General features: G+C 47.5%; 1 protein-coding gene and 1 long non-coding RNA gene across 4 annotated transcripts in view, besides 1 other annotated feature; one reads left to right on the plus strand and one right to left on the minus strand.

The window, feature by feature from the left end:
- Nucleotides 1-1,080: 1,080 nt before the first annotated feature.
- Tbx15 (T-box 15) overlaps nucleotides 1,081-25,544 on the plus strand; it is a 113,913-nt gene continuing 89,449 nt past the window's right edge. The window contains exon 1 of one of the 3 annotated variants that reach the window (XM_006501279.4): nucleotides 1,081-1,179. Coding sequence is in view for 1 of the 3 variants with exons in the window: in NM_009323.2 (NP_033349.2) it covers nucleotides 14,614-14,818 (205 nt within the window). In the remaining 2 variants the exon portion in view is untranslated. Of the gene's footprint in view, nucleotides 1,180-14,492; nucleotides 14,819-25,544 lie in introns of those variants that run through there. The other 2 variants (NM_009323.2, XM_006501280.4) reach the window with 2 other exon arrangements.
- Nucleotides 1,388-2,313, minus strand: Gm46817. The gene is made up of 2 exons (XR_001783934.2): nucleotides 2,203-2,313; nucleotides 1,388-2,108 (listed from the first exon to the last, which is right to left on the minus strand). It is a non-coding gene; the product is annotated as a predicted gene, 46817 (long non-coding RNA).
- Nucleotides 20,512-24,297: an enhancer, noted in NCBI's record as "VISTA enhancer mm888". NCBI's record gives its function as "enhancer in: branchial arch[3/6]" and the evidence as "EXISTENCE:transgenic organism evidence [ECO:0001131][PMID:17130149]".

A 25,544-nucleotide genomic window follows, 5' to 3' on the forward strand; every position in this document is an offset into this window, starting at 1 on the left:
GGCCCGCCCAGTGTGATCTACAGCTCCCCCACCCCGATTGCTAACGGTTACCTGGGGACAAATTAAGAAATTGAAAATGCTGAGCTTGAGAAGTCGAATTCCTTACACTATCTGGGGTCGTTAATCACGGACCAGAACCGGCAAACAGGAAAAGCTCTGTGTCTGCGCGGTGTGCAGGTGGCAGGGCTCAAAGGAAGATAAGTACCGCAGGCCGCACAGTCTCGGAATGACCCTCAAGCCCGCAGTTGACAGGTTCTGGGAATCAATGGACTGCCCTGCCCGTCCCAATTTATAAATGAGGAATGTGCGCTCAGTCATCAGACTTGTGGGAGGTTATCCCTGACTCGGTGGCCCCAGAGAATCGGTCTGCACTCTCACTTGATCTAGAAGGAAGGTTTCTCACCCGAGGTGTGATGAGAACAGAGCTTCAGCGAGTCCTAAAGTAACTCTAAGAGTGGGCTGGCTTGGTGGAAGTCCTGTTCTAAGAAGAGTGAGACACAGAAGATTTACAGATGTGTGTGTGTGTGTGTGTGTGTGTGTGTGTGTGTGTGTGTGTGTGTGTGTGTTGTGCAGACCAATAAGTGGTGGTAGCTGGCTTAGGGGTAAGCATCTGTGACAATTGAAACCTAGCTGGGAAACCTGGGGCTTGGGATCTGTTGCCTGGCCAAGGGTCTTCCCTGGCAGATACATTAGCCTAGGACGCCTGCCATAAACTACGACCTTTTGCACCTTTTGGTCCCCCAGTCCAGACATCCTCCTCCTTCCTCCTGAGTCCTTGACATGGGATCCTTGACATGGATCCAACTTACTGACCTCATGTCAGTAGGTACTGAGACACTCTGTGTGCCAGCACATCAGAGGGTTCCAATCATAATCCTCACAGTGTTGAGCAAAAAGGTTTGCTTCCACCATCTCTTCTCAGCAGCCCTATATCTGTGGGGACAATTTGTTTAGTGAAGCTCCAAAGACAATGGAAAGTTCCGGAGTTTTCCTGGACGTAGTGTTCAGGAGGCGGGGCCGGGACCCGCTGACGGCGGTTTCTCCGGCCCCGTCCCCCCCCCCCCGCCCCCCAGCCACAGGGCAGCAGAAGGAGGCAGGCACCCAGCCTACTCCTGCCCCTCGGCCGGCCGGAGGACCTGCGGCTGCCTGGCCCACCACCTCTGCACCTGCCTGGCTGAGGTGAGATGCCCGGCATAGTGAGGGTGGTGTTTACCTGCCAGCACCCCGCTGCTGGGCTGCCAGGGGTCGCTGACCTCCAGTGATGGGTGGGAGAAGGGATCAGAGCGGCGGGTGGATACACCACTGGAGTGGGAAGGCAAGAATATTTAGGTGACACAGATGAAAGTCCTAACTTTGCAAATCAGAAACTTGGGGCCAGTCCACAAAATTATAGAGACTCTGTTTTCCTTATTGAGAAACGAGAATAATAACATATTGTTCCCTCCCACCCAAAGGGATGACAAATCTCTCTGGTCTGAGGAAAGACCTAGTGGGCGGTTGAGAGGTTGTGGGATCCTGGGCACGAAGATAAGGAGCACTTTCGATTGTTTTAATCTACCCTATCTTAGTAAGAGTTGAGGAAAATACCGAACAAAGCAAAACAAAACTCTAAAATGTAAATCGTAAGAAGCGGCCGACTCCGGAGCCAGGTCCAGCTCACTGAGCCGGAGATCCGGAGATCGCTCCCGGAGATGCAGCGCTCTAGCTGAAACAAGGTCTAGCTCTGCCGCTTGGTCCCTAAAGTTGCTAGGAGCGTGGGGTGTAGCAGTCCTAGAGCGCGCCTTGCTCGGAGGCAGGTCGGCCGAAAGTGTGCGCAAGAAAGAGCACGCCTCTGTGCCTTTTGTCCTCCGTCCCCAGATAATTTCCCGTAGCAAAATCGAGAGGTGAGCAACTTCTCCCGGGTTCTCAGATCAATTTGCAGCCAGCTTATTCGGTCGTCCAAATTTGATTGTCTTGAGAAGTGGCTGAGCTCCCCGGAGCACAGCTCGGGCAACCCTGCTACCTAGCTCAGCACTATCCGCGACGGGGGATTGGGGATGGAAGAAAGTGTCCCGGGGTCCCAGGGAAGTCTGGCCTCATCCATCAGTCCGTGTAGTCAGTAGCTCACACTGCGGGTTCACAAAGAAACAAAACAACCAGCGAGAGTCCAGTTAATCTCCGCACGGAACTGACCCGGGTGGTCCGAATAGCGAGAATCCTAACCTGTTTCTCCCCAGTCCCTTGGGCGAAGCAGCTGGCAGTGCCTCGGAAAGCTAACGGGAATCTCTGACAGCTAAATCTGCCCGGACGCGACGACCTCGGGGGAGGGAGGTCGGCTAAGTATTGGAGTATTTGTTTAATTCCACAGTCTGGGATCAGCCACCCCTCTTCCTCTCCCTCACCACGCCCCCTGAGCCCTCAGCCTCCTGGGGAAGTGCAGGGGCCCTGGGGCTCTGAGCCTAGGGGCGAAAGCAAGGAGTTGGGGAGATTTTGTGTTCAGAACCAGTGCGGCAAATAGCTTCTCTACTACTCAGCCCACGAAGTTAGAAAGATAGAGAATTTAAATACTATAGTCCAAACTCGCTATACACAATACTTTGATGTTGGGCATTCATGACCACCTCCCCACCACCACCCCGGCGAATCTCACTTAAGTACCAGAAACAGACACTTTGATCCCTCAAAGTAGCAATTTATAGTTCTTTAAATTTTTTCTGTTTTCTGTTTTTTTTTTTTTTTTTTTTTTTTTTTTTTTTTTTTTTTTGACTGGACTAGGGAAAAATAATCCCGTGAATGCAGGACTGAGACCAGCTTTCAGGCCCTGGCCGGGTAGTGAGTTCAGGGCACCAGGATCCTGTGTTCACCCGGGGTTGCCTGGCGCTCATTTCTCCTCGCCAATGTCTTTTGAGTCTCTTCTTTAGGAGGACCAGTTGATGTGATTCACCCCCAGGCTTTATTTGCCTCTGACTATTAAATTCGGAGGGGTCGAGCGGGGGAACTTGAGGAAGGGCTAAAGTTGGGGCTCCAGTTCCCGAGATCAACTGGAAAAAAGTTGGGGCTCCAGTTCCCGAGATCAACTGGAAACTGAGGAGACGCCCAGAAATAAAAGCACTTTTCCAGGAGGGGAGGGCTAGGGGATATAGTGGGCCGCTGTCAGCCAGTTCTCATCCAATTCCATCGCTGCCAAATGTTAGGCCGATGTGAAAGCTTTCTCTACACTTTGCTTAACAACCCAAAATTGGATTACAGATAGGGAGGGGCGGACATATAAAACAGCAAACACCACTGGCTTCCCTCCAGCACCAACCAGGCGCAGCTCAGGGTCTCTCATTTTTCTACTAGGCCGAAATGGCAGAACTCCCCGCTCCCAGGGTCGGCTTCCTGGCTCCCATTTCCCAGGGACCCGCAGGCTTCTGTCTTTCTTCCCAGACCCCCACCATAGCTGTCTCTTTCTTTCCCTGGATGCCTTACATCAATGCTTGGGGAAGAAGAGCAAGAGGTCCATCCTACTGGTCCTTCAGTTGACTCACAGGCGCAACAGGCTTTCAGTGTTAGGAACCCTCCATAGAGCACTTCACTCGGGCTTTGGGGCTGCTTTGCTATAGCTGACATTCTGACATTTGGGGCTTTTCTCCAAGTCTCCTGCAGGATTCCTGCTCTCTCTGGACAGATTTACCCCAAATTGGTATTGTGCGAAGCTTCTTGGAAAAAAATAGGTGGAGGTTAAAGATATATATTTTATGTTGAGCTGGGGTTGTAGGCCTCTTTTATCTTTTACGTTGTTACCGTTTCTTTCTTCTTTTCCTTTTGTTCCCCTATTAAATTCTCGTGTTCTTTTAAGGCTCCCTAGCTTTTAATTTTTCTCAAACCTTCTTCAGTCCTAAAAACCCGATGTTCACCTTCTTCAGGTGGCCTTTGAGGAGGCTAATGATGACCCTGCTTACTCATGCTGTTATACCCAGACAGATCACGACACTGGGGACAGTTAGCAAAGCAAAGTTGGGGGTTTTAGTGTCCTCTGGAGCCCAAGGGCATCCTCCCAGGACACATTTTTTTTTTTTCTTGTTCCAGGAGTATGTAGGAGTTGGGCTTGGCATGATTCAGTGACGCATTAAAATGCAGGCAAATCATGGTGGCGCACACCTTTAGTCCCAGCACTTGGGAGGCAGAGGCAGGTGAATTTCTGAGTTCAAGGCCAGCCTGGTCTACAGCCTGAGTTCCAGGACAGCCAGGGCTACACAGAGAAACCCTGTCTCAAAAAACAAGCAAGCAAACAAACAAACAAAAAAAAATGCAGGCAAATTTGATGAAAGGGGGCAAACAAAAGTTCCAGGCAGTAAGGTGCAGAGGTGGGGTATGTGAAACAACACAACTGAAGAGATGAGGAGACCTATGGAGAACAGATAAGGACACCACAGGGTCAATGGTCTGCAATACCCTGTGGTATTGAGCATGGGCTCAACCCTGGGACGGCATAGCTTCTCCTTGACAAGATGGGATGTTTTAATCACACTGAACAAAACTGGTTCTCCAATGAAACAGGATTTGCAAATCAAAAGGAGGAAAAAAAATATGGCCCAACAAGTGAGGTTGCCAACATTCTACCAAGAAACCTAAAATGGGAGAAGGGGACTCTTCTTCCATTCTGCCCTCTTTTCTCTCCTCTGGATCCAATCAAAGCTGGTTGTGACAGAGGCCAGGCTGTTCCAGGGTCTTAGCTTCATTTCACTCACTGTTTTCCCACCCTTGCTGGAGGCTAGAGGTGGAGGGAGGAGTAGGCTCTGGAACTGATAAAGGCCAGAAATTCTTGGATGCAGTAATGTAGCCAAATGATCAACTATTGAAGTATCACAGCCCAGAGACCAGGAGAGACTACAGCATCCTGGAGGATGCTCCTGCCCAAATGGTTTACCCAGGATGAGCTGACTTTACCAGAATCCCTTGGGCAATCAAACCTCTGTCTTTCCAACCCACCCCACCCTGCCCCACCCTTTTCTCAATCCCTCCCTCCTTCCTCTCCCTCTCACTTTTTCTCTCCCTCTCCTGTCTCTTTCTGTCTCTCTGTCTCTCTGTCTCTGTCTCTCTGTCTCTCTGTCTCTGTGTCTCTGTCTCTGTCTCTCTCTCTCTCTCTCTCTCTCTCTCTCTCCTTCCTCTGATACCAAATCTGATTTCTGAGGCTTTGGATACTCAAGTATAAGTGATTGATACTTAGAAGGGCCAAAAGATTTGTTCTTCATTTGAATATATTAATTGGATTTAGGTTGTAGGCATGGTTTATCATGGTGTTTGGACCATGGCTTTCCAATTCAACCCTACATGTGTATCAGGACCAGGATCAGGGAACAAGGGGAAAGCCTGGTAGCACTGAAGGTCTATCTAAGGTCAGTAGCAGCTCTCTAGTGACCATAAAGTTTCAAACATAGCCCCTCTCCCAAGCTAGATGAGCAGATCTGTCTTCAAGAACTAACCCCCTCTGACAGCATACCCTGTTTTCTGGGTATTAGGTACAGCCCTCCACACTTCTGAGATGGACATGTTCTTCAAGCTGAAGTAGACACTGGGAAGAGTTTCTGTTGCTTTCTAATCACATGTCTCAGCAGCAAGTGTATATGGAATCTCCAAAAGTTGCTAATTAGTGGGGTGGGTGAAAGGCAGGGAATAGGTAGCTCTGATGTTGGGACACTAAAGAGTTATTGTTATGGGAATGAAAGTTTGCTCAAGCCCAGGCCCTAGTAACTGAGTTGCCTGGAGCCCAAGAGGCCAAAAGCAAGCTTTTCAAGCATGATCTTTACTGGATGCGCCCAGCCTGAGAGGAGTGCTTTGGATTACCTTCCTGCAAGCAACCACTGGTACCTGCACAAGGATACCCTCTCTACCTGGCTGCACCTCCCATCGGGAAAAGATGGGAAGTGAGCTCCTACCTCTTTGCTCCATGTTAAAGTAGATTTCATGCTGAAACTGGGACAGACTCCAATGTGTATTTATAACTGGGCTGGCATTCTTCATCCCATATAAGACAGTTCTATTGGTGCTTCCCAATATCTAGCCACTTCGCTTGGGTTTCTTGAAGGCAGGGAGAACCTAGATATGCAATTTGCTTCAGTAAACATACAGGAAGAGAGGCTAGGGGGTATATGGGGTTAAGAGGGGTTAAGAATTCTGGCTCTGAAGCAAGGTTACCTGCACTAAAAGCTGTGATATCCTTGCCAAGTTACATAACTCCTTTTTACCTCACAGTTTCTCCGAGTGTAAAATGTGGCTGGTAATACCAGTTCTTGGCTCATAGAAGTCGAAGTGGGTGGAGTGAGTTGGTCCATGTTAAGCACTTAGCACAGGATCCAAAAGGCTCAATAAACATTAGTTCTTTACAAGTGGTTCAGGCCGGAAAGAAGAGAGAGAGAGGAGGGGGGAGAGGGAGAGAGGGAGAGAGGGAGAGAGGGAGAGAGGGAGAGAGAGAGAGAGAGAGAGAGAGAGAGAGAGAGAGAGAGAGAGAGAGAAAGAGAAGAGTGGGTGGAAAGAGAAGCAAGCTGTAGGAATACACACTTCTTATCCTTTCTGTCCTGGAAGCCCCTGTGGTCTATGCATAGCATTGCCTTTTCTTGTTATCTGGGTTGGGTACAAACTTTCCAATAGTGAAGAAGCTGGGAGTATCCAAGGACAGACAGCAGCATAGTTCTGGCCCACTCCAGTGCCACTAACCCTTGCTTCCAAGAGTCATCCATCTCCCTAATCAATTGGTGTGGCAGACACCATTGAGAGTGAGGAGCATGAATTCATTTTCCTTTTGGAGAGTGTCTTCACCTGTCTGGACCAGTCAGTTGTCCATATGAAGACTTTGGGAAGAATGTGAACTGAGTAAAAAAGTACCCCGTTAGGGATAGACAATCTTCCTCACTCCTGGATGCCCTGGGTATTTGACTGTGAGCTAGAAAGCAAAGCCTCATGGGGTGCTCTTAGTGAAGGGATGGTTTTAGCCCACCCTTTCCTCAGCAGCAGGCTCATGGTGGCATTGATGCCTCTCCACAGATACCTACATATGTGTGCCTACTCTAAAAGGCTGACCAGGTTATAAAAGCAAATCCCAGCCATTTTAAAGGCTCATAGTTTTTTCCCCGGATGAACAACCAGAATTCTGGAACTAGTAATCTGCCCACTGTGTGCATTACCAGGGATGCTATGTGTAGAATGGTGAATCAGTGAATTGTTCCCATTTGATGTTGAGGCCACAAAGTACCTCATGAATCTGAGACAAAAATCAGAGCTCCCTGTGACTTAGTTTATACCATAACTAGCTCCTGCAACTCCACCTGGCTACAAAAGCAATGTAAGCAGAGCTCCAGCCATGCCTGACATTGACAGGCAAGCAGATCTAATTGTCCATCCCCTCTCCAGCAGCTGCACAGTTGTCCACTATGGAGAATTCTCATCCACTCTTGAATAATAGCTCATTCTCTGACGGCAGGGGAAGACAGAAATTTCTCAAGAGTGGTGGATCTTAGGAGTCCACCAGCCAGCTTTTGTGGGTGGGGTCGACTCCCACAATTCCACAGAGAACATTATGCTCCTATGTGGTTGTTTTACTGATGACAAATAGAATCTAAGCACTTCTGGCATGGGGCACGGGGTGTGTGTCCACCAATACATCAACATGTTATTGCCTCAAAGTGTGTGCTCACATTTAGCTGCTGGTCTTTGAGCTCCAACAGGGTTTAATGCTAGATACACTAGCTGTGCCCTGGGCTGCTTCATTTCTGAAAAGTTCATTTTCACCCAAGAAACCTGGGTGAGAATGAATCATTATGTCTCAAATTTCCTATAGAACAAGAGTACAGAGACTGGCACCACTTCCTCCTCCTCCTCTTCCTGCTCTTCCACCTTTTTTTTTTCTTTTTCTTTTCTTTTTCTTTCTTTTTTTTTTCCATTTTTGATTTTCCGAGAAAGTTTTTTTTTTTTTTTTTTTTTTTTCCTGTGCCCTGGCTGTCCTGAACTGGATTTGTTGATCGGGCTGGCTTTGAACTCACAGAAATCTACCTGCCTCTGCCTCCAAAGTGCTGGGATTAAAAGCCTGTGCCTCTGCACACAGCAGAGCCTGGCACTTCTTTATCTTTTCATCCAATAAGCCTTTAGATATCTCACCTTCCTCACATACATGAAGAAAGAAAGGAAGAAAGAAAGAGAAGTGGAGAGGAGAGGAGAGGAGAGAAGAGAAGAGAAGAGAAAGGAAAGGAAAGGAAAGGAAAAGAAAAGAAAAGAAAAGAAAAGAAAAGAAAAGAAAAGAAAAGAAAAGAAAAGGGAGAGGATGGGGGGATGGGGGAAAGGAAGGACTAAAGGGAACTGTTTAAGCACCTGCAAAACCACCAGCAGGGAGGAAAGAAGAAGACACTTTTTGGAAGCAAAGTTAGAATTGCTGGGAGCCCTGGGACCAGAAAAAACCCCCAAAGAACTTTCTGCCTCAGATGTGTCTGGCTCCTGGATTTGGCTTTTCTGGCCTCAGGCCTGCTGGCTCAAGCAAGAACCCACCCCACGTGATTGAAGGCAAGCAAAGCCTTGCTGCTCTCAGCTGGTCCTCCAGTTTCTCCTATTTATGCTTCCCAGTGCTTGGTAGGATTCTCCGGGCTTTGCCTAAAGCTAGAGCCTGCCCTGGGCAATTGGTGACTCTCACAAGCAGTGAGCCCTGGAAGCAGAACGCTCATTTCTTCCGTTTGTCATCTTCTATTTGAACCTGAAGGTGTCCCAGATAGGAGAAGGGGGTCAAAAGACAACAACATGGATTAAGTTTTAGATCAGGCAGAGCCTTGGCTGAAGTTTGGGTAAAGAGGTGCCAAAGGCAGAATGACCTCTGTAAATTCGGGACAGAGGAGTGTGAGGTCAGGATGTTTCCCTGCACGCCTGCGTGTGATGCTGTGTATCCTAGCAAAGTGTCATCTATGTTTAAGTCTAGAACGGGTGACTACAGGGATACATACAGTGCAAACATGTGCTTGTGAGGTGAGATAGTCAACCAGCTTCACGTACAAGCAGAGAGTAGAGCCTGGTGTTGCACACATTTGATTTGGGGTGCACACTGCCCCAAATCTGAGGCCCCAGTGCTCTCCTCTACCGTGACTTTGGCTGTGAAAACTGGTAGACAAGTTACACTAGCCTGTCTGGGGATTCTCAGACAGGTTTCCCTCTTTCACTTAAGGGCTTTGCTCAGGATGGAAGTTCCACTTCCTGCGAAGGGGAGCCCAAGGAAGGCATAAACCCCGCTGCTGGGTAGCTCCAATCAAGAGGGAAAGAGGAGCTGAGCCTGAGGGAACAGGATTTCCTCGCCTCTTGGGCGCGGCCGCAGCGAGCAGGGCCACAAAGGCCCCCTTTGTGGAGGGGCCAAGCTCCTGAGCCGACCTAAGTCAGGGAAACAATAGTTCAATGTTGCGGCCCGCCTGCCCGGCCTGCCGGGCCACACTGCGGCGGCGGCCGAAGGCGAGGAAACCGGGTGGCACTTTTTTATAGTCACAAATATAAAATCGGGGCTTTTCCCCCTTCACTCGCCTCTTGCCCCAACGCCGATAGAAAGCAGATAAATTTATGAAGGGCGAGCTAAGAGAATAATTACGGGGTGAAGGCCGTTAAATTTTATTTCAAGTCCCAAAGGCAAAACCTGCGATTTTATTGCAAACATCTGGAAGGACCGAGAGGTGGGCACGCTGCTGGGTTAAAATAAAAATAGACGATTTTTATTTCGCGAAAACAAAAAAACATCATTAAAGAACCTTTGCTCCCACTGACTTTTATTTTTAAAAAATCTGTGTTGGGGCAGGGGCGGGGCAGGGAGGGAGCGTTGGATAGCCAAGGACTCACGGCAGTGTCTTAGCTGTCGGTAACCAAAGCCAGCCTAGGAGACTGGAGGTGCGCGCTACAAGAGAAAAGAAAAGTGCTACTTTGGTCAATACTTGTCCTAAATTACTCTTCTTCCTCCCGCTGCAGCCTAGGGCTCCAGGCCACTCGCTTGTCACACCCCTTGCTTCTTTTACTTTGGAATGCCAGTCTGAAAGCAGAAGTGAAAGAGGTAAACACTGGCTCCAGTTTCCCAGACGATTTGATAGCTACCAGAATAAAACCTTAGGTCTGCCAGTCTTCTGTCCCCCGTCCCCAAAATAACTTGCTTATTCTTAGCTGCAAATTACTTAGATCTTCGCGGTATGGCGAAGGGAAACTGAGGTCCTAGCCTGTTAATCGACTTGCCTAAGGTCACACAGTTTGGGGTCCGAAGTAGGCCCGATCACCAGGCACACACCTCACCTTGGAGTCGCCATGATTTTTTCCCACCCCGTAGTCGCCTCATAATATTTTACACCTCCCCTGATGGCCAAGTTCATTACAATCTCCCTGCCCGCACAGAGTGTCCTTCCCACGTGTTTAGGGGCAGCCTAACTCGTCCTGCTGGCCAGCTATTCCTAACTTTGTTTTCAATTACTAACTCAAAATTATCCGAAATCAAAGCCGGCTGGTGGGTCACCTCCGCACGGAGGCATTAGCAGAGAGCGATTTAAGGTGGTATTTAGTGTGCAGGAGGGAAAGAAAATGTGCTCCGAGAATGTGGGTGGGGGTTCCATTTCTGGGATGCCTGGTTTTTCTTTATTCTTGTCCTGATGCTAGGAAATCTGTTTTTACCTTTGAAATTTTGCTGACTGGGCAGGGCCAGTTGGAGGAGGGCAGTCTTTGTGTTATCCCTTTCTTTCCTAACATCTCCCCCACCCCCTGTACAGGCTATGCCTAGATCTCATTTCCACATAGGTTTCTGCTGGTGTCCAGCGACTCCTGGGGAATCGTCTCTGGCTTTAACACACTCCCTTCCTTCTTGCATTCAAGCAGGAGCTGGGCTAGTTCCGGCTAGGGTTTTTTTTCTGTCAGTTTCAGGCCTGAAATAGACCCGCGGCAGATCCATAGCCTGTAGAATCAGCTCAGGTCACAAGGTGGAGCCTGTAGCTGGGAAGCCCTGAGAATGCCTAGACATCAGTCTCAAGCTGGGAGCCCCACTCTTTTCCCTACAAGCTAAAAGAGAAAGAAACGATGGTAACAGGATAATTTATGAAGACCTCTGAGTGATCAATAGAAGGAAAAAAAAATCATGCACACAGCCATGTCCACATTTTGGTTAACCCATCATCCTCTCTCCATTCTCTTGACTGTATCCTGTGTAACCAAGCCAAATATACCAAACCATCTTCTTCTATTTCCCCTGCACCTCTCCCAGGGACACAAATTTATACACTAAGGAGTACATACCCTTAGAGGGGTAGGTTAGATGAACTCCGATGGGGGGGGCACATTTATAGCCCCTCCCACTTTGGGGAAACTTCAATTTTCTCATTGTTTCCAAATCTGTTTGTCTTCACTTTCACAGGGTTGGTTTTTGTGGCTTAATTTGTGACTCTACCTGAATATGGGTCAGGGTGGGTGTGACTTGAAGAAGACATGAACTGATTTCAGAGTGGAGGACCCTGCTGGACATAAGCTTGGAGCAGGGGTGGGGCGGTGTGGGTAGGGTTGGTGTTGATGCTTACCTTGAAGGCACTGTTGCTGCTTCCTTTTCTCTGGGACATTTTGTCTGTGGCCAGCCATATGGGTGGGCTCATGCTGTCGGTCTAATGCTTGGGTTGGTGCCTGATTAAAAGAACTCTCTAAACGTTTTTAATTATATTTCTGTGAGTTTTCTCCTTCCCGTGTGTGTGTGTGTGTGTGTGTGTGTGCTCACACACACTTGTGCTCCTGCATGTACATGCATGTAGCATACATGCAGAGGCCAGAGGAGAACTTTGCAGAAATTGGTGCTCCTCTTTCGTCCTGTGGGTTCCAGGGATCAAATGCAGGTTGCTGGGCCTGAAGGTGGCAAGCACCCTAAAGGCTGAGCCATCAGTCCAAGGCCTCTTTCTGGACCAAAGTAGTGGGCAGGGCGGGGCAGGACTGATGTGAGCCCACAGAGGGTGTCTGTCCCATATGACACATCCATTTCTCAGTCCAAACCTGGCCTTTCAGAAAATAGGAAAAAAAAAAGTGGCTTTTAAAAAAGACAATGGGATGGAGGGAATAAATGGAAAAGTCTAGAAGGTGACCCACAGCTTTCTTCCTCATCCTGGTGAACTGTTGGCTCGTAGCCACAGGGTTCTGAGAGTCCCTATGAAACCAGAAGAAAGAGTCAGGCATGAGCTGCTGGAGGAGAAGAGATTTGTAGGGCTCCAAAGTGTCTTGTCTCCAAGACTTTTTGTAGGAACTCAGTATCCAGCCACAGCTCCAACAAGAAATGATGGTTGGTAAGGGCACCCTGACACTCATGTATTCCCTGAATCTGCCGGGACAACCGCAGATGCCCCTGGCTTTCTTATTCTTCCTGCCTGGGGACTTTCAAGTCATAGAAAGCTCCAGGAAGGCCCTGGAACCCAGGACTGACAGCAACATACCCATCAAGGAAGGCTCTTTTTATGTTTGCCCTGCCACCAGCTTTCTCTTGTCTAGGCTAGAGCATGATTTGAGGGAAATTTAAAAAAATAAAAGTTAGTCCTACCTCTTAAAAGGCCAGTGAACATTCAATCCATGGTTGTTGCTTCCAGCAGCAGAGGGCTCTTAATGATAATGGCAGGAACTAAATTTCCTTGGTTCTTGGGTCAGGCAGGGAAATGTGGCCTTTCAGAGGTGGCACAATGTCCCTTTCCTCCTTCCCTCAGCAGCTAGTTCTTTGGAGCCGCTCATAGGCTCTGTACTCCATCTAACTTAATTACTCAGACCTTGCTTAGCGCCTGGCTAGACTTATTGCTGGGCCTCCCGGTTGGTGCTAAGTTTTCCTCCTTTCCCAGCTTCATAGCCTCAGGATAGAATTATTTTGACCAGGAACTTTGGAATGGGGAAATGAGGCTTTTAGGCCTCTGCTCTGAAATAGGAGATTTTTTATTCTTTCTTTCCCTCTTTCTTCCTTCCCTCCGTTCTCTTTTTGGCCTCCGTATAAGTCTGCGATCTGAGGCCTTATGCCATTTATCCATGAGGATAAATAACTTGGTGAGCGGTTGGATAACAAAAATGGTGGGGGATGTTGTTTTAAGTTCCTAGGTTATCTGTGGTGAATGAACGGTCCTGAAAGCTTTAAAAGTGAGGCGTGGGAGCAAAGGGAGATCATTAGTAAGAGATGAGAGCCAAGTTCTGGAGATGAGGGGATTTGAAGAAATTTTGAAAAAGTTCCTTCCCAGCTATCAGAAGTCTTATCTATCTCCCCCCCACCCCCAACCCCGGCACCCGCTGTGGGTTCTTTGGAATAAGAGCCCGGGATAGGCGAAGCGCAGCTCAGAGTCTGCTGCGCTATGAAAGTTACTATTTGTGTGGTGCAGGGGCCCAGTCTAGCAGGGTAAGTTTGCAGACCCCGAGGCAAGCTAAGCGGCCCATGCAGGTCTCTTAACTCTCAGCGTGTCTGTCTCCTCCCTCCATCAGGTAGAACAAGGAGCGTGAAGTCCTGAAATGTTCAGTTATAAGGCCGAATGGCAGCAGGAAAATTTTTTGTTGTTGTTGTTTCGTTTTGCCTTAACCGGACCCGCTTAGAAAGTCATTGATCTGGAACACAGTAGAAACCTGCGTAGAGAAATTTGGGCAGATCTCAAAGCCCCTGGGGGCATGGGTGATATGATCAGAAATATCTTCTGCCTTTTTTTTTTTTTTTTTTTTTTTTTTTTTGAGGAGAGGGACAGGTTAGCATTTTGTCACAGCATCAGCTTCCCAGATCTGCATCTGAACTGAGTATGATAGCTAGCTCTATTAGATCCTGAGAGTTTGGAAGGAAACTGTATGGATTCGTATTTGGACTTGTAGAGTCTATAAGGGCGAAGATCAGATTTTGACTTTGAGCTGTCCCGACTGCCCTCCTCCTACAGAGAAACAAGTCGGGTGCCGGGAAGCCAGGGGTTAAAGTTGGCAGAGAAGCATCCTGGGGATGGCCAGCGCACAGCCTTGGCCCGAGCCTCAGTCTCTCCCTTCTCCCCATTGGCCCGAGCTCTCGGGCTTTCTCTTGTTCCTTTCTTGCCATTGGCTGGGGGCTGGCTTTCCTCCCCTCTGCCTTTTTCTGCTCCCCCTCCCTTTTCCCTCACCCCTCGGACAGGAGCTCACTGCCTACCCCCTGTTCCTCGGGAAGGGAGGAATTCAGGGGGGAAAAGTTTCCCAGAAGTTTGGATCAGGGAAGGACGGGAAGAACGAGTGGGGAAGGGGGAGAGGGAGGAGAAAAAGGAAGAGGGAGTGAATTTAAAAAAAAAAAAAAAAAAGAAAGAAAGAAAAGAAAAAAAAAAAAGAAAAGATGAAGTTCAGTCAGCAGAGTTTGTGAGCGCCTGCCCGGGTGGGTGGGGAGCTGGACTCAGTGCTCCATGCAACGGGCGGGCGGCGTTCCCCGCGCTAGTTCCTAGAGGCTGGGGCAGCTGGGGGCACCGGTCTGATCCGGCGGTCGAGGGCGGGGGAGGACACGGAGGGAGGGCGCAGATCACCCGCGGAGCCGCCGCCCCAGTTTCGGCCGCGGCGCCGCCGCCTCTCCAGGGCCGGGTCGGCGGGCGCTCGGAGCGTGCGGCCGCGGGGCTGCCAGCTCAGTAGCGCGGGCTAGAGGAGACCCGGGTGCGGGCGGCTAAAATGAGTGAACGGAGAAGATCTGCAGTCGCCCTGAGCTCCCGAGCACATGCCTTCTCCGTTGAAGCCTTGATCGGCTCAAATAAAAAGCGGAAACTGCGAGACTGGGAGGAGAAGGGGCTGGACTTGTCCATGGAGGCGCTGAGTCCCGCAGGCCCACTCGGAGACACAGACGACCCGGCGACACACGGCCTGGAGCCCCACCCGGGTGAGTGTGTCGGATCGGACGACGGGAGGCGGGTGGAGAAGGAACACCAGCCGGTATCCCCGCGAGTGGAGGGAGGCCCTGCCTGCTGACTCCCTGCCTCACTCCGACGGGGGTTCCTTTTTCTTGGCATAAATACCTTGAGCCTCCCTAAATTCGCCGGAACCAATTTGGGGGCCTGGCCCGAGCCTTGCATTTTAATCGCCAATTTCAAGGCCTACTTGCGTCCATCCCCCTTCTCTTGTGTCAGAGACTGAGGGCTGCGGGTCCCTGGGTTTGAAAGAGCTCAGTCAAAGACACTGGAGAAAGAGCCCAGTGGATCTGAGACTTGCTTCCGTGCTTCTGAGAGCCCCCGAGTGCTGCCAGACGAAGCCTATAAGGCAGCCATGGGAAATGTTCCGGTTTTCTCTTTTAGTTTCTCTCTCAACTAAGTTTTAGATGGTGGAGTATAATTATTTCTATTTCACTGGGGACATAGTAGATAGACACTGTATCCTGAGACCCAGGTCTTTAATCCGTGCCCACATCTCAGTATTTGGGTGGGTGCACGTTTCAACTAATTTTCTTAGATCTCTCCATATTGTACATAATTAATATGCACAAAACACTTAAAACTCAAGGCGGATGTCAATGTGTGTATTTTAACAGAACCCTAAGAGGGAGAAAACAGCTTCACATTTTGTATTTAGTGCCAAGATTTCAACAGTGCAAAACAGCCCGGGGGAACAGCTGTTGTCAAAATCCTGTAAGCACGCTCACAAACACTACACTCATAACTCGGTTTAGCGGCTTCAGAATATTTTCAACAACTAGTATTTTCAGCCCAGATTTCTAAGGCCCTGCAGAAGGTGTCCCTGCGGACCAGCTAGGATCCAGGACTAGACTCCTTGTCCTACACGGCTTGGGGGTGGGGGGGAAGAGTCAGGCAGCCGCCCACACAGGAATGGGAGCAGCAGTAGGCTCGGGAGCTTGAGGATCCTGGCCTGAAAGCTAGCCAAAGCCCGAAGAGGGACAGCTGTCGCTTACATTTTCTCTTTCAGCAGTGACAGTTCAGTTTCCACGCTCCCGAGGCTAATAATAACTCGATTAGCCAGAGACCTGCAGAGACAGAGTTTCATGAATTCTCCGTGTTCTTGCGGCCCGTTACGGAATTTGGGTTTAGTGCTGGGGAATTATTTTTATTAGTCGATGAAAAGAAAATTAAAAGGAGATTTATTTCATCCATCCACGACTTTCTCTCTTTGGGAGCAAGGGCAGGTCCACTCGGTCTGCTGTGTGGGCAATCCAGGAAGGAACCGAAGATAGCTAATATGTGTCCTCTATTCTGCCATCCCGTCACCCAATTTATCTGTTGTCAGGATTTCAGTAAGGGTCTGTACAGTTATTGGAATGACTTATGGCAACTTTCGATTTGGGAATCTCTTGTTATTTTATCTTCCTGACAGTGGATAAGGGAGAAATTATTCGATTTAGGAAGACTGATGTCAAGGGTGCTTTTCTCTGGGGGAAGAGTCTGGGTTGCTGGGAGTGTGTCTGGTGTGTCTAAGCTCAAAAGGGCCGGCATGTGGGGGTCTCTGAAACCATTGGTATAGTTCAAAGCTCTCTCCTTCCGTCTTTCTCACCCATAAGTGAGGGAAGCAAAGAGAGGAATTGGAAAAGAGAATATTCCAGTCACGTGAATGTGGAGAGCTAGTCTCCAGAATTTTGTTTAGTAGCTCTAGTCTTGGCCTGACAAAGATTCGATGGAATATAGAGCTAACCCTTAGTGACACACTTCAGCCGCTCTGTTCCATTATTTGATTGCCTGTTTTAAAAGGAAGAGGGTACACTGAGGCTAGGAAACAACGAAATGAATTAATGAGCAAGGTTCCTGAAGAAGGGATTCAAAATTGAGAACATTGGGTAGCCCAGCATGGCCTTTGGCAGATGAGACCCTCAGGTTGGAGCTCAGGCAAGGACTTAAAGGCTTTCTTATCCTCTGGATTTGGGATGAGAAATTATCCTTCAGGGAAAAAGGGGAGGGGGCTTGGTGTGGAGACAGGCCGAACCCTGCCATAGCTGCCCATTCTGGACCCAACCACACAATTTGTGAGCAGAAATTGCCAGCTGCGTAGCTTTTCTTCCTCCTCTAGTATAGTTCCCTGTCCCCCACTCAAGGCCACATTTAGAAACACTTATGAAAGAATAGCTTAGATGGCTGAGCTATCCTGTGCAGAGCAGTACCTTTCTTCTACTGTGTTTCAGGATCTGTCTTCTGCTAGGGTGGGAGAAGTTGCTGTGTGAGTTGTTGGTCTTAGGCAGAGGGGGGAAAACACAAAATAAAACCAAACTGCCTGGGGCCTGGGGCAAGATTAAATACTCATCCGGCCAAAGTAGCTGTGTTTGTCCTTCTCACCATCTTCTCTTGGACCGATGATTCAACTATTTTCGGCTGGCCCTACCTGAGCCTGAAACCAACAGGACCGGCAGACAACCCAGGGCCCAAATTGTAAAGTTGAACAGCAAAGCAAACTTTTTTAATTCAGAGACTCGGGCCGGCCCTTTGCCTTTTCAAGACCCGATTTTCTTTCCGGGTCTGGACAAAGCTGGCTTTAGTTGGCGCCTGAGCACCCGAAGCCTGGGGCGCCAACCTGTAGCAGGGGGATAGGTGTAGGGGGGCAGCCAGCCAAGACCTCCACTCTGGAGGGTACTCATAGGTCAGAGGACACAGCACTATTTCAAAAACTTCCATGGAAGCCTTGTGGCCTCCCAAATTTCAAGGCCTGCGGGTACAGATGCCTGCCCTAGTCTCTTAAGGGCACTCGCTCTCGCACTCTCTGTCTTTCGGATAAGTCTCTAGGACTTGGAGGCCACCGGCGGGAGAGAGTCTCCAGGCCCTGGCCGGTGGATAAGCCCAACAGAAGAAACTTTTCACCCAGGATTGGCGGAGCAGCTGCGGTGACTGCGGCCTTGAAAATGTATTTTGAGCGCGGGGCGGCGCCCTCTGCACTCGGACCATCCAACGCTCCACTGGGCTTCCTTCCCCCATCTTTGGTTTGGACATTTCCCGCCCGAATCTTCAGCGAAGTACAGCCAAGGCCCGGTCTCCTGCGGAGCGAAATAATTCAAACCTTCTGGGGGAGGGATTTCTCCTTTTCCAGCCTGCAGGCCGAAGGCCTTTCGGCCAGCCACGGGTTCCACCGGCCTAGAGAGGTGGCATCAGTCGCGGGTGGGCAGGTACAGGCAGGCACACTCAAGCACACTCACAATCGAACTAAGCAGAATTTCTTAACATTTTCGTTTGCATCCACGCGCGCAAACCCTCATGAAATGAGACAGGAGAAACTTCTGTCCAAGCAGAAATCTCAGCAGTCCCAAAGCACTTTGTTTCTAGTTACTAGTAACTTCTAGTTTCTAGTAATTGGTCACATTAATTAATCTTCCAGTGTATTGTTTGTTTGCTTGGAGCAAAACTGAGATTTTAATCCTGACATTAAACCCACCCCATTTCCATGGGGTGAAAGAGCAAGTGAGTGGGCGCTGGCGTTGATATTTAAGAAATGGATACAGAGGGATGAGCTGGGTGGGAATACTGATGTCAAGCACTAGGTTCAGGTGGCCAGGGTAAGGTGTGCGGAACCTAAGCTCCTGCCGAGGCTCTGCCTGGGTTGAGGCCTGCGCATGGGACTGTTATTCCTCTGTGCTGTGGGCACTACCCCGGACACATTCATGCGTCCAGGGTGTACCCGGCACCAGAGAAGGGATTATTAAGTGGGACTTGGAAATCTGCCTTCAAAACAGCCTTCCTCAGAGGCCACCTCTTTGGTAAGTGATCTTGTGTGAAGAAGAAGCAGAGGAGGAGGTAAGGATCGAATTTGTCTTTGGTTGGAGAGGATGGTCCAACCAAAGACATTCAGCTATTCACTGGAAGATAAGGGCCAAGGAGTGTCTTTTCAAACGTGTGTCAGTGTCTAAGGCAGACGTCTGTGGATGCGCGGGGCTTGGAGAACGGGACCGAGGCTAGGCAGTAGGAATTGGTTGTGGAGACTCTGTAAAATCCCAGTGGTGGTAGGAGGTAGTGGTTGAAAAGACAGTAATCCCAATTACACCTCACAGAAACAACAGAGGCCCCGGAGTGAGGGAAGTAGATGGCCAGGGTTTCTTGTGAGGGGCGGCTACGTGGGCCTTCCTACGGTTTAGTTCTTGGTAGCTAACCCCATCCCCAAGCTTCTGAACCCGAGGCTCAGGCTGACAAACTGATCTGCATAATAATCGCTGAGGTTCGGGCTCCCCGAGGAGTCACCCCTACACCTCTAGACTACAGTGCTCCGGATCTGATTCCTCTCTTGCACCCCACCTCCACCCCCAACGAAGGCTTCCCTATGGAAATCTGTTCACAACCCAGGGGCCTTGAAAGTCTCAATTCGTCTTTCCCTTGGATTCTCCATCTCTTACATTCTTACATTAGTCTTAGCCGTCGAACAATGCTTCCGAATTTCCATCCAGCCACTTTGCATCTCCTGAGTTTGTAGATGAGGTTCCCAGAGTTCCTCAGATGATGGCTGTGCAGGGAGAAAGAATTACATTTCTTGGAGCGAAATTCAAACGGAAATTAACTGCACCCTCATATCAATAACCCCTGAGATGTAAAATTTTAATTTTGAAAGACAATTATAAATGCAAAATATTTTTAGTTTGTGTGGTGTGAGTGAAGAATGCTCTAGAGCTCCTAACCTGAGGATCAAATAACAACAACAACAACTAAACAAAATAGTAATGTGTATTCCCTGCTTCTCTGTACAGTATTTGTTTTTGCATGTGGACACAACCCTAATGGAAATGTACCCTCCATCTTTAATCACTCAGACTAGACAAATGCAAAAAGTCAAATGCAGCCCAGTTCAGAAGACCTAAATGTTGTTGACTCAAGCCTACGCTATGGTATTCATTGCTTTCATTAAAAAAACAGAATATTCCAGATCCATCACAGCAAGACTGTTAGCAAAAAAAAAAAACAAAAAAAAACCAAGATATTAATATGAGAGACAAATTCTTTGGAGATTCTAATCATGGACCCCAATAGAACTCTGCTCTTATTACCCAGGACAAATATAGTTACTGTAAAAAAAAAAATGTGTGTATAAATTCCTTTCAGTGTGGTAGTGTGGTCTCAGAGGAGAAAAAGTGTGCAAGTGGGGGGGGGCAAGGGAGGGTTGACTGGTGCAAATTCCGCAGGGCTAAAGAGCAGACTGGAATGCTGTTCTCCTTTCTCCATCCTGGAAATGCAGAAATCTAGTTGATGAACATCCTGGAAGTATAGCTGGTTCTTTCTTACTCACAAAAGTCAGACCAGTTGAGTAGACATCATTGAAACCACTCTCTCATCTATGGCTCACATTTTGACTTTTTGAATACTTTTTTCCTTCCTTCCTTCCTTTCTTTCTTTCTTTCTTTCTTTCTTTCTTTCTACGAGGGGCAAAGCAGGGAACTGCTGAGTGTGGAATCTCTGCGCCCTCTTCTGTGCATAGGGTTTATTCTGACTTTACCCTTTCCAGTTTTTAGTTTTAGTTTTTAGTAAGCCTGGAATTTTATATGCACGTGACTGAGATACTCTCTGGGTCTGCACTGGGAACAGCAATTAGCAAATTTATGAATCAGGCCTGTTTACACTTCTTTGGGGGAAGGATAATCATTACTTAATTTAAGTGAGGCCCTTGCTCCAAGTGTCCGGGTAGAAAACGAGACTTGGTAGGGAGGACCTGCTGTGAAATGGAAGATGTGGGGAATTTAAGCAACTGGAGAGGGTTAATCACTGAGTATTCAGCACCATTAATGGCATCGAGTAGAGTAGAGGCTGGGTGTTTTGTTTCATACAAACTGCTAAGGAGCTTTTCATATCAGAAGTGAAAACAGGCAATTTCGACATGGACTCCGTATTTAAAACAAATGAACAAACAAACTACTGTCCAGCTTGCCCATTACAAAGGTGTAAGAAAGGACACACTTATGCATGTGAACACCACAGCCATGTGTGAACACTATATCCAGAGGAAAGCTCAGAACCATTTTCGAAAGAAGTTGATGCCTCAACATCCCCCAAACCTCCTTGTGTGCAGGGTGTAGCCAGTTTAACAGATTAGGAACACACAACATTAGGAAAGGCAAAGCTCTGTGAGGTGTGTGTGTGTGTGTGTGTGTGTGTGTGTGTGTGTGTGCGCGTGTGTTTCAAGATAGTTTCTCTATGTAGCCCTAGCTGTCCTGGAACTGGCTTTGTAGAACAGGCTGGCTTCAATCTCAGAAATCTGCTGCTTCTGCTTCCTGAGTGCTGGAACTAAAGGCATGGATCACAATCACCCTGCTTGTGAATTTTTATGTGTACTTTAAATTCTATAGAATTTAAGATTTGAAACTTCTAGATACTGAGTGTTTGTACTTACCTCTTAGACCCACCCAACGATTTTGAACAAATTCTAAGAGAAATATCAGCAAATGAAATTGTACAATTGTGATTCAAAACAACACTAGACACTGACAGCAAGGTTTCTCCCTTAGTTACTTAATTTTGTGAATAATGCCACTTTTAGTTTGTATGATCAGAATGTTACTTTTAATTCTAGGAAATAATTTCATGCCTCCCACAGGAAGTAAGTGGAATCAGAGAAATTTGGATACTAATTATATATTATAGAGTTGAGATAAGCATCGCAAATTAGAAAAAAAATTAATTTAGGAACATATAAAACAATGTAGAAATGTATCCCCTAATTGTCTTCTATTTCTTTTCTTTCTTTTCCCCCCTTACATTTGTTGTCAAAGTTTAGATGAGATGTGTGCAGAAAATTGCCACATGCTTTATAGGATGAGACCTAAAGGAAATCAACAAGCAAACTAACTCCTTGGAGATATTGGCAGTGTGGAGGCTCTCACTTTTAGTTCCAGTAATCAATAGGCAGAGAGAGGCTCCTTTAAGAGTTCTGGGCCAGCCACGGCTACAAAGTATCTCAAAAAAAAAAAAAAACCAACAAAAACAAACAAACAAAAAACCAAACCAACAATAAACACACAAAAAAGAAACAAAAACCCAAAGACACACTTGTCGCATTGCTGGTAAAGTTCCCTTTTATTAGACATCCTTATACCTCTAGTGGGGGCCTGGAAACTTTGTGTACTTCCAACTAGATGAATGATTTCCTAAATCCCGGGCCGCGGGCCTTCTCTGATGTTCTCTGTTCCCTGTCCCCACCAGCACAAAAGTAAGGTCTCCTAAGGATCCGGAGACAGTTAACCTTGCTCTCTGCTCCTCGCGCCTCACTTCGGCTGCCTTTTCGCGGGGGAAACGGTAGCTTTTTAGGCGTCTCTCAAGAAATTTCAGCTGACATTTCACCAGCGAAGGAACTAGAGTGGATCCTTCCCTGTGAACCCATAACTGGGGAAATTCGGGTGATCTTCACAAGGGGCTATGCCAGTCGCTTGCTTGGGCCTCCGCAGCGCAGAGAGGTGGAGATCACACTGTCCTCTGAACAAGTTTGGGTCCAGCTCTGTGGAGCACGGATGCTGGCCGGTGGGGCCGGGGCTGCAGGCGCGGCGGTGGGGTGGGGCAGACAGGAGAAGGGAGCAGCTGAGCCCTTTTTGGTTGAGTTTCTAATCTTGAGGGATGGGCCTTGCGCTGTCGCTCTAATTACATATTGGAAGAGTGAGAGGGCTCCTGACTAACTGGGAGAAGGCATTCCTCAAAACAATCAGACTCCCCCCAAACAACGAAAGAAAAACAACGGAACCCAAAGATCTTACACCTCTCGCCCTGAGGGGAGTTTGGGTTTTGCTTTCATCAGGCTGAACAAATTTCCGAGGAATCAAACTGACTTCAAACATTAGCAATTAGAAAGCAAGAATCCCTGGGCCTGCAGAACTTTTAATCCTTAACCATTTCCAAATGGGTAATTCTAGGGTCAGTAAATATTGTAGCCAGTCTGTTAAGAAGAAAGAAAATCATACTGTTGGTTACCTTGCCTAAGGTAGACTCCTTTCAGAACTCTGCATTGCCCCCTGCGGACAGAGACTGTACTTTAGCTGTTCTTGGGGAGACTGTGGACAGACAAGTAGTGACTCTCTTAAAAGGGAACCCACTCAACTCTTCAGAGTAGGCTGGGGATTGACTAGTGGAAATCACCAAATTCAGCTGGAAGGCCTCTCTCTCTCAGTCTTAGCAGGTACAGGGAACTACTGCCTCAGGCCACCCACTGTGCCAGTCCGGAGTGGCCTGGACCTAAGCCTGGAGTTAGGCAGCTTGAGTGGTTTTTAACAACAACAACAACAACAACAACAACAACAACAACAACAACAACAGCAGCAGCAGCAGCAGCAGCAGCAGCAGCAGCAACAACAAAAAGCAGCAAAAAACAAAACCGCACAATTGGTCTTCACAGTGGGAAGGGGCAAAGCATTTTGGGTCAGTGGCTGTGTCCACAGCGTGCTTTCCCTGAATTCAATATTTTTCAATCAGAAGCTTAATCAGTCATTTGATTTGTTGTTGTCACAGCTGTTACTAGCATAGAGGAGAAAGACTATATCTACACACCATTTAGTAGAAGAGGGGAAAAAAGAAAATCGTTTAGTTTAAAGTTTACACTTTAAAGAGACAACGACAGTGTTATGGCTCCAATCTAAAAGAATGAGAAGGTTCAGAAAGCAAAGTAAGGGTGTTGCCTGTGATTCTTCTCAAGGGCCTTACAACAAAGACTTCCACACCCTCTCTCCATATTCTATTCTATGTCCCTGAATTATGGTAGGAAGAGGGCGGGACTCACTTAAAGCAGAAAGCTTAAATTCTACTGCTGGCATTAAAGTTGAAACAGAGATATAAAAGCAGACATATTAATGTTGAAAGAAAGTTTTAAAATTGTTTCATAGCAGCTAGTGAGGCCTCGATTTCTGGCTAGTGAGACGAGAGAGAGCCAGTTTCAAATGAAACATGAAGCCCATTTAGCCGCAAGAGTCCACTGCCCCTGTGAGCTCTTGTTTTGAACATATTAACACTTTCTCCGAATGCACCTTGGCCAGTACTTGACCCACCCTTTTGTACCAGTGGGATGAGGGAAATTTTACTGCACTTGTGGAACGGTGCAGTAATACCAATCTAAGGTCAAAAAAATTTAGAGCTAAAATTAGGTGCTTTCATGGAGCTCTTGAAATTATATTATATTAATATCACATGTTCAGAAATCAGAGAGCGGTGATTTCAGCCCTACGTGTTTGATGCCTAAATGAAAAGGGCCAACAAGCGCTCTGGGGCACCAGGGAACTGAAAGGAAATGCAAATGATTTATTTTTTGACCATGTTCGGTTCAATTCCCAGAAATAATCAGAAAAATCAAGCATCCGAAAAATAAAGGTTGAGCAAAGTAGTATATCCCTGGTGAGCTGAACTGGGGGAAACCCGCTTGCCCGCGCACGCGCTCTCGCTGCCTGAGTCTGATGGAAAGCACCAGGAACTGTTTTCCACGTCAGCCTGCGAAGCTGAGACCTTGATCTGGCAAGGACCTGAGAATGCTAAAAGGATGACTTAGTAACCGGCAGAAGGCTTGTCAACAAGATAGATCAGAAGGCAGCTTAGCATTCAAGACCTCTGTTCATAGCAGCTGAACTTGAGGGCAGGGTCAGAGGCAAAATTCAGGCCCTGCACACACCTAGTGGTGTTTCTCTTGTTCCTATCTTGTGAGGTCCTGCTTTCTTACAGACTTTTCTCACCCAGTGCTGGCTTCCCACCCCTGTCTATGACCTCACTCTGCACAGACCTTGGGATATGCAGATTTTACTACTTCCCCTTGACTCACTCTGGAGATCACTGTGAGAGAAGGACCTTGTTCTTGTTGCTTTTGGTTTCTTTTCTTTTCTTTCTTTCTTTCTTTCTTTCTTTTTTTTTTGAGAACTTAGCATTTAGTAAACAATAAAAATGCAATGACATTCATAGCCCAATCCAAATGACAACAAATAGTAACGTTCTTTGGATATGTAACTGTATCAGTCATTGTGTTGATATATAAAGCATACATATGTGCACACTTACAGACATATTTCTAATTATTTACATGCAGCAAGTACACATATGAAAACAGTTACTCTTATTGCGTTATTTCTTCTTACTTTCTTTCTTTTTTTTTTTTTAATTTTTGCAAGACATGGTGGTGCCACCTTTAGTCCCAGCACTTGGGAGGTAGAGGCAGGAAGATCTCTAAGTTTAAGACCAGCCTGGTCTACACTGTGAGTTCTAGAACAGCCAGGGCTATGAAGAGAAATCCTGTTTAGAAAAACAAAACCAAAAGAGATTTATTTCTTTATATATCTTACATGTAGGAAAGCTCTATCTGCATGTACACCTGCATGCTAAAGGGCATCAGGTCTCATTAGAGATGTTTGTGAGACACTGTGTGGTTTCTAATTGAATTAAAAATCTCTGGAAGAGCAGCCAGTGCTCCTAACCATTAAGCCATTTCTCCAGCCCCGTGTTATCATTTCTGTTTGGTGTAATGAATGTGTCATAGGATCCCCGTTCAAAGCACATATTCTTGCGGTCAAGTGCATATTCTTGCTTCAGAGCTCTGGCTCTAACACTTCCTAATTGTATGATCTCGGGCAACTTAATGTCCTTTAACACAAGCTTTTGCCTCTGTGGAATAGTAACAATAAGTGTGCTTATTTCTTATCAGTGGTGGTTACTAGGATCAGCTGAGACAGTACACACACAGGGAGA

The sequence above is a fragment of the Mus musculus genome, chromosome 3 (genome assembly GCF_000001635.26).
Source record: "Mus musculus strain C57BL/6J chromosome 3, GRCm38.p6 C57BL/6J".
Taxonomy (NCBI): domain Eukaryota; kingdom Metazoa; phylum Chordata; class Mammalia; order Rodentia; family Muridae; genus Mus; species Mus musculus.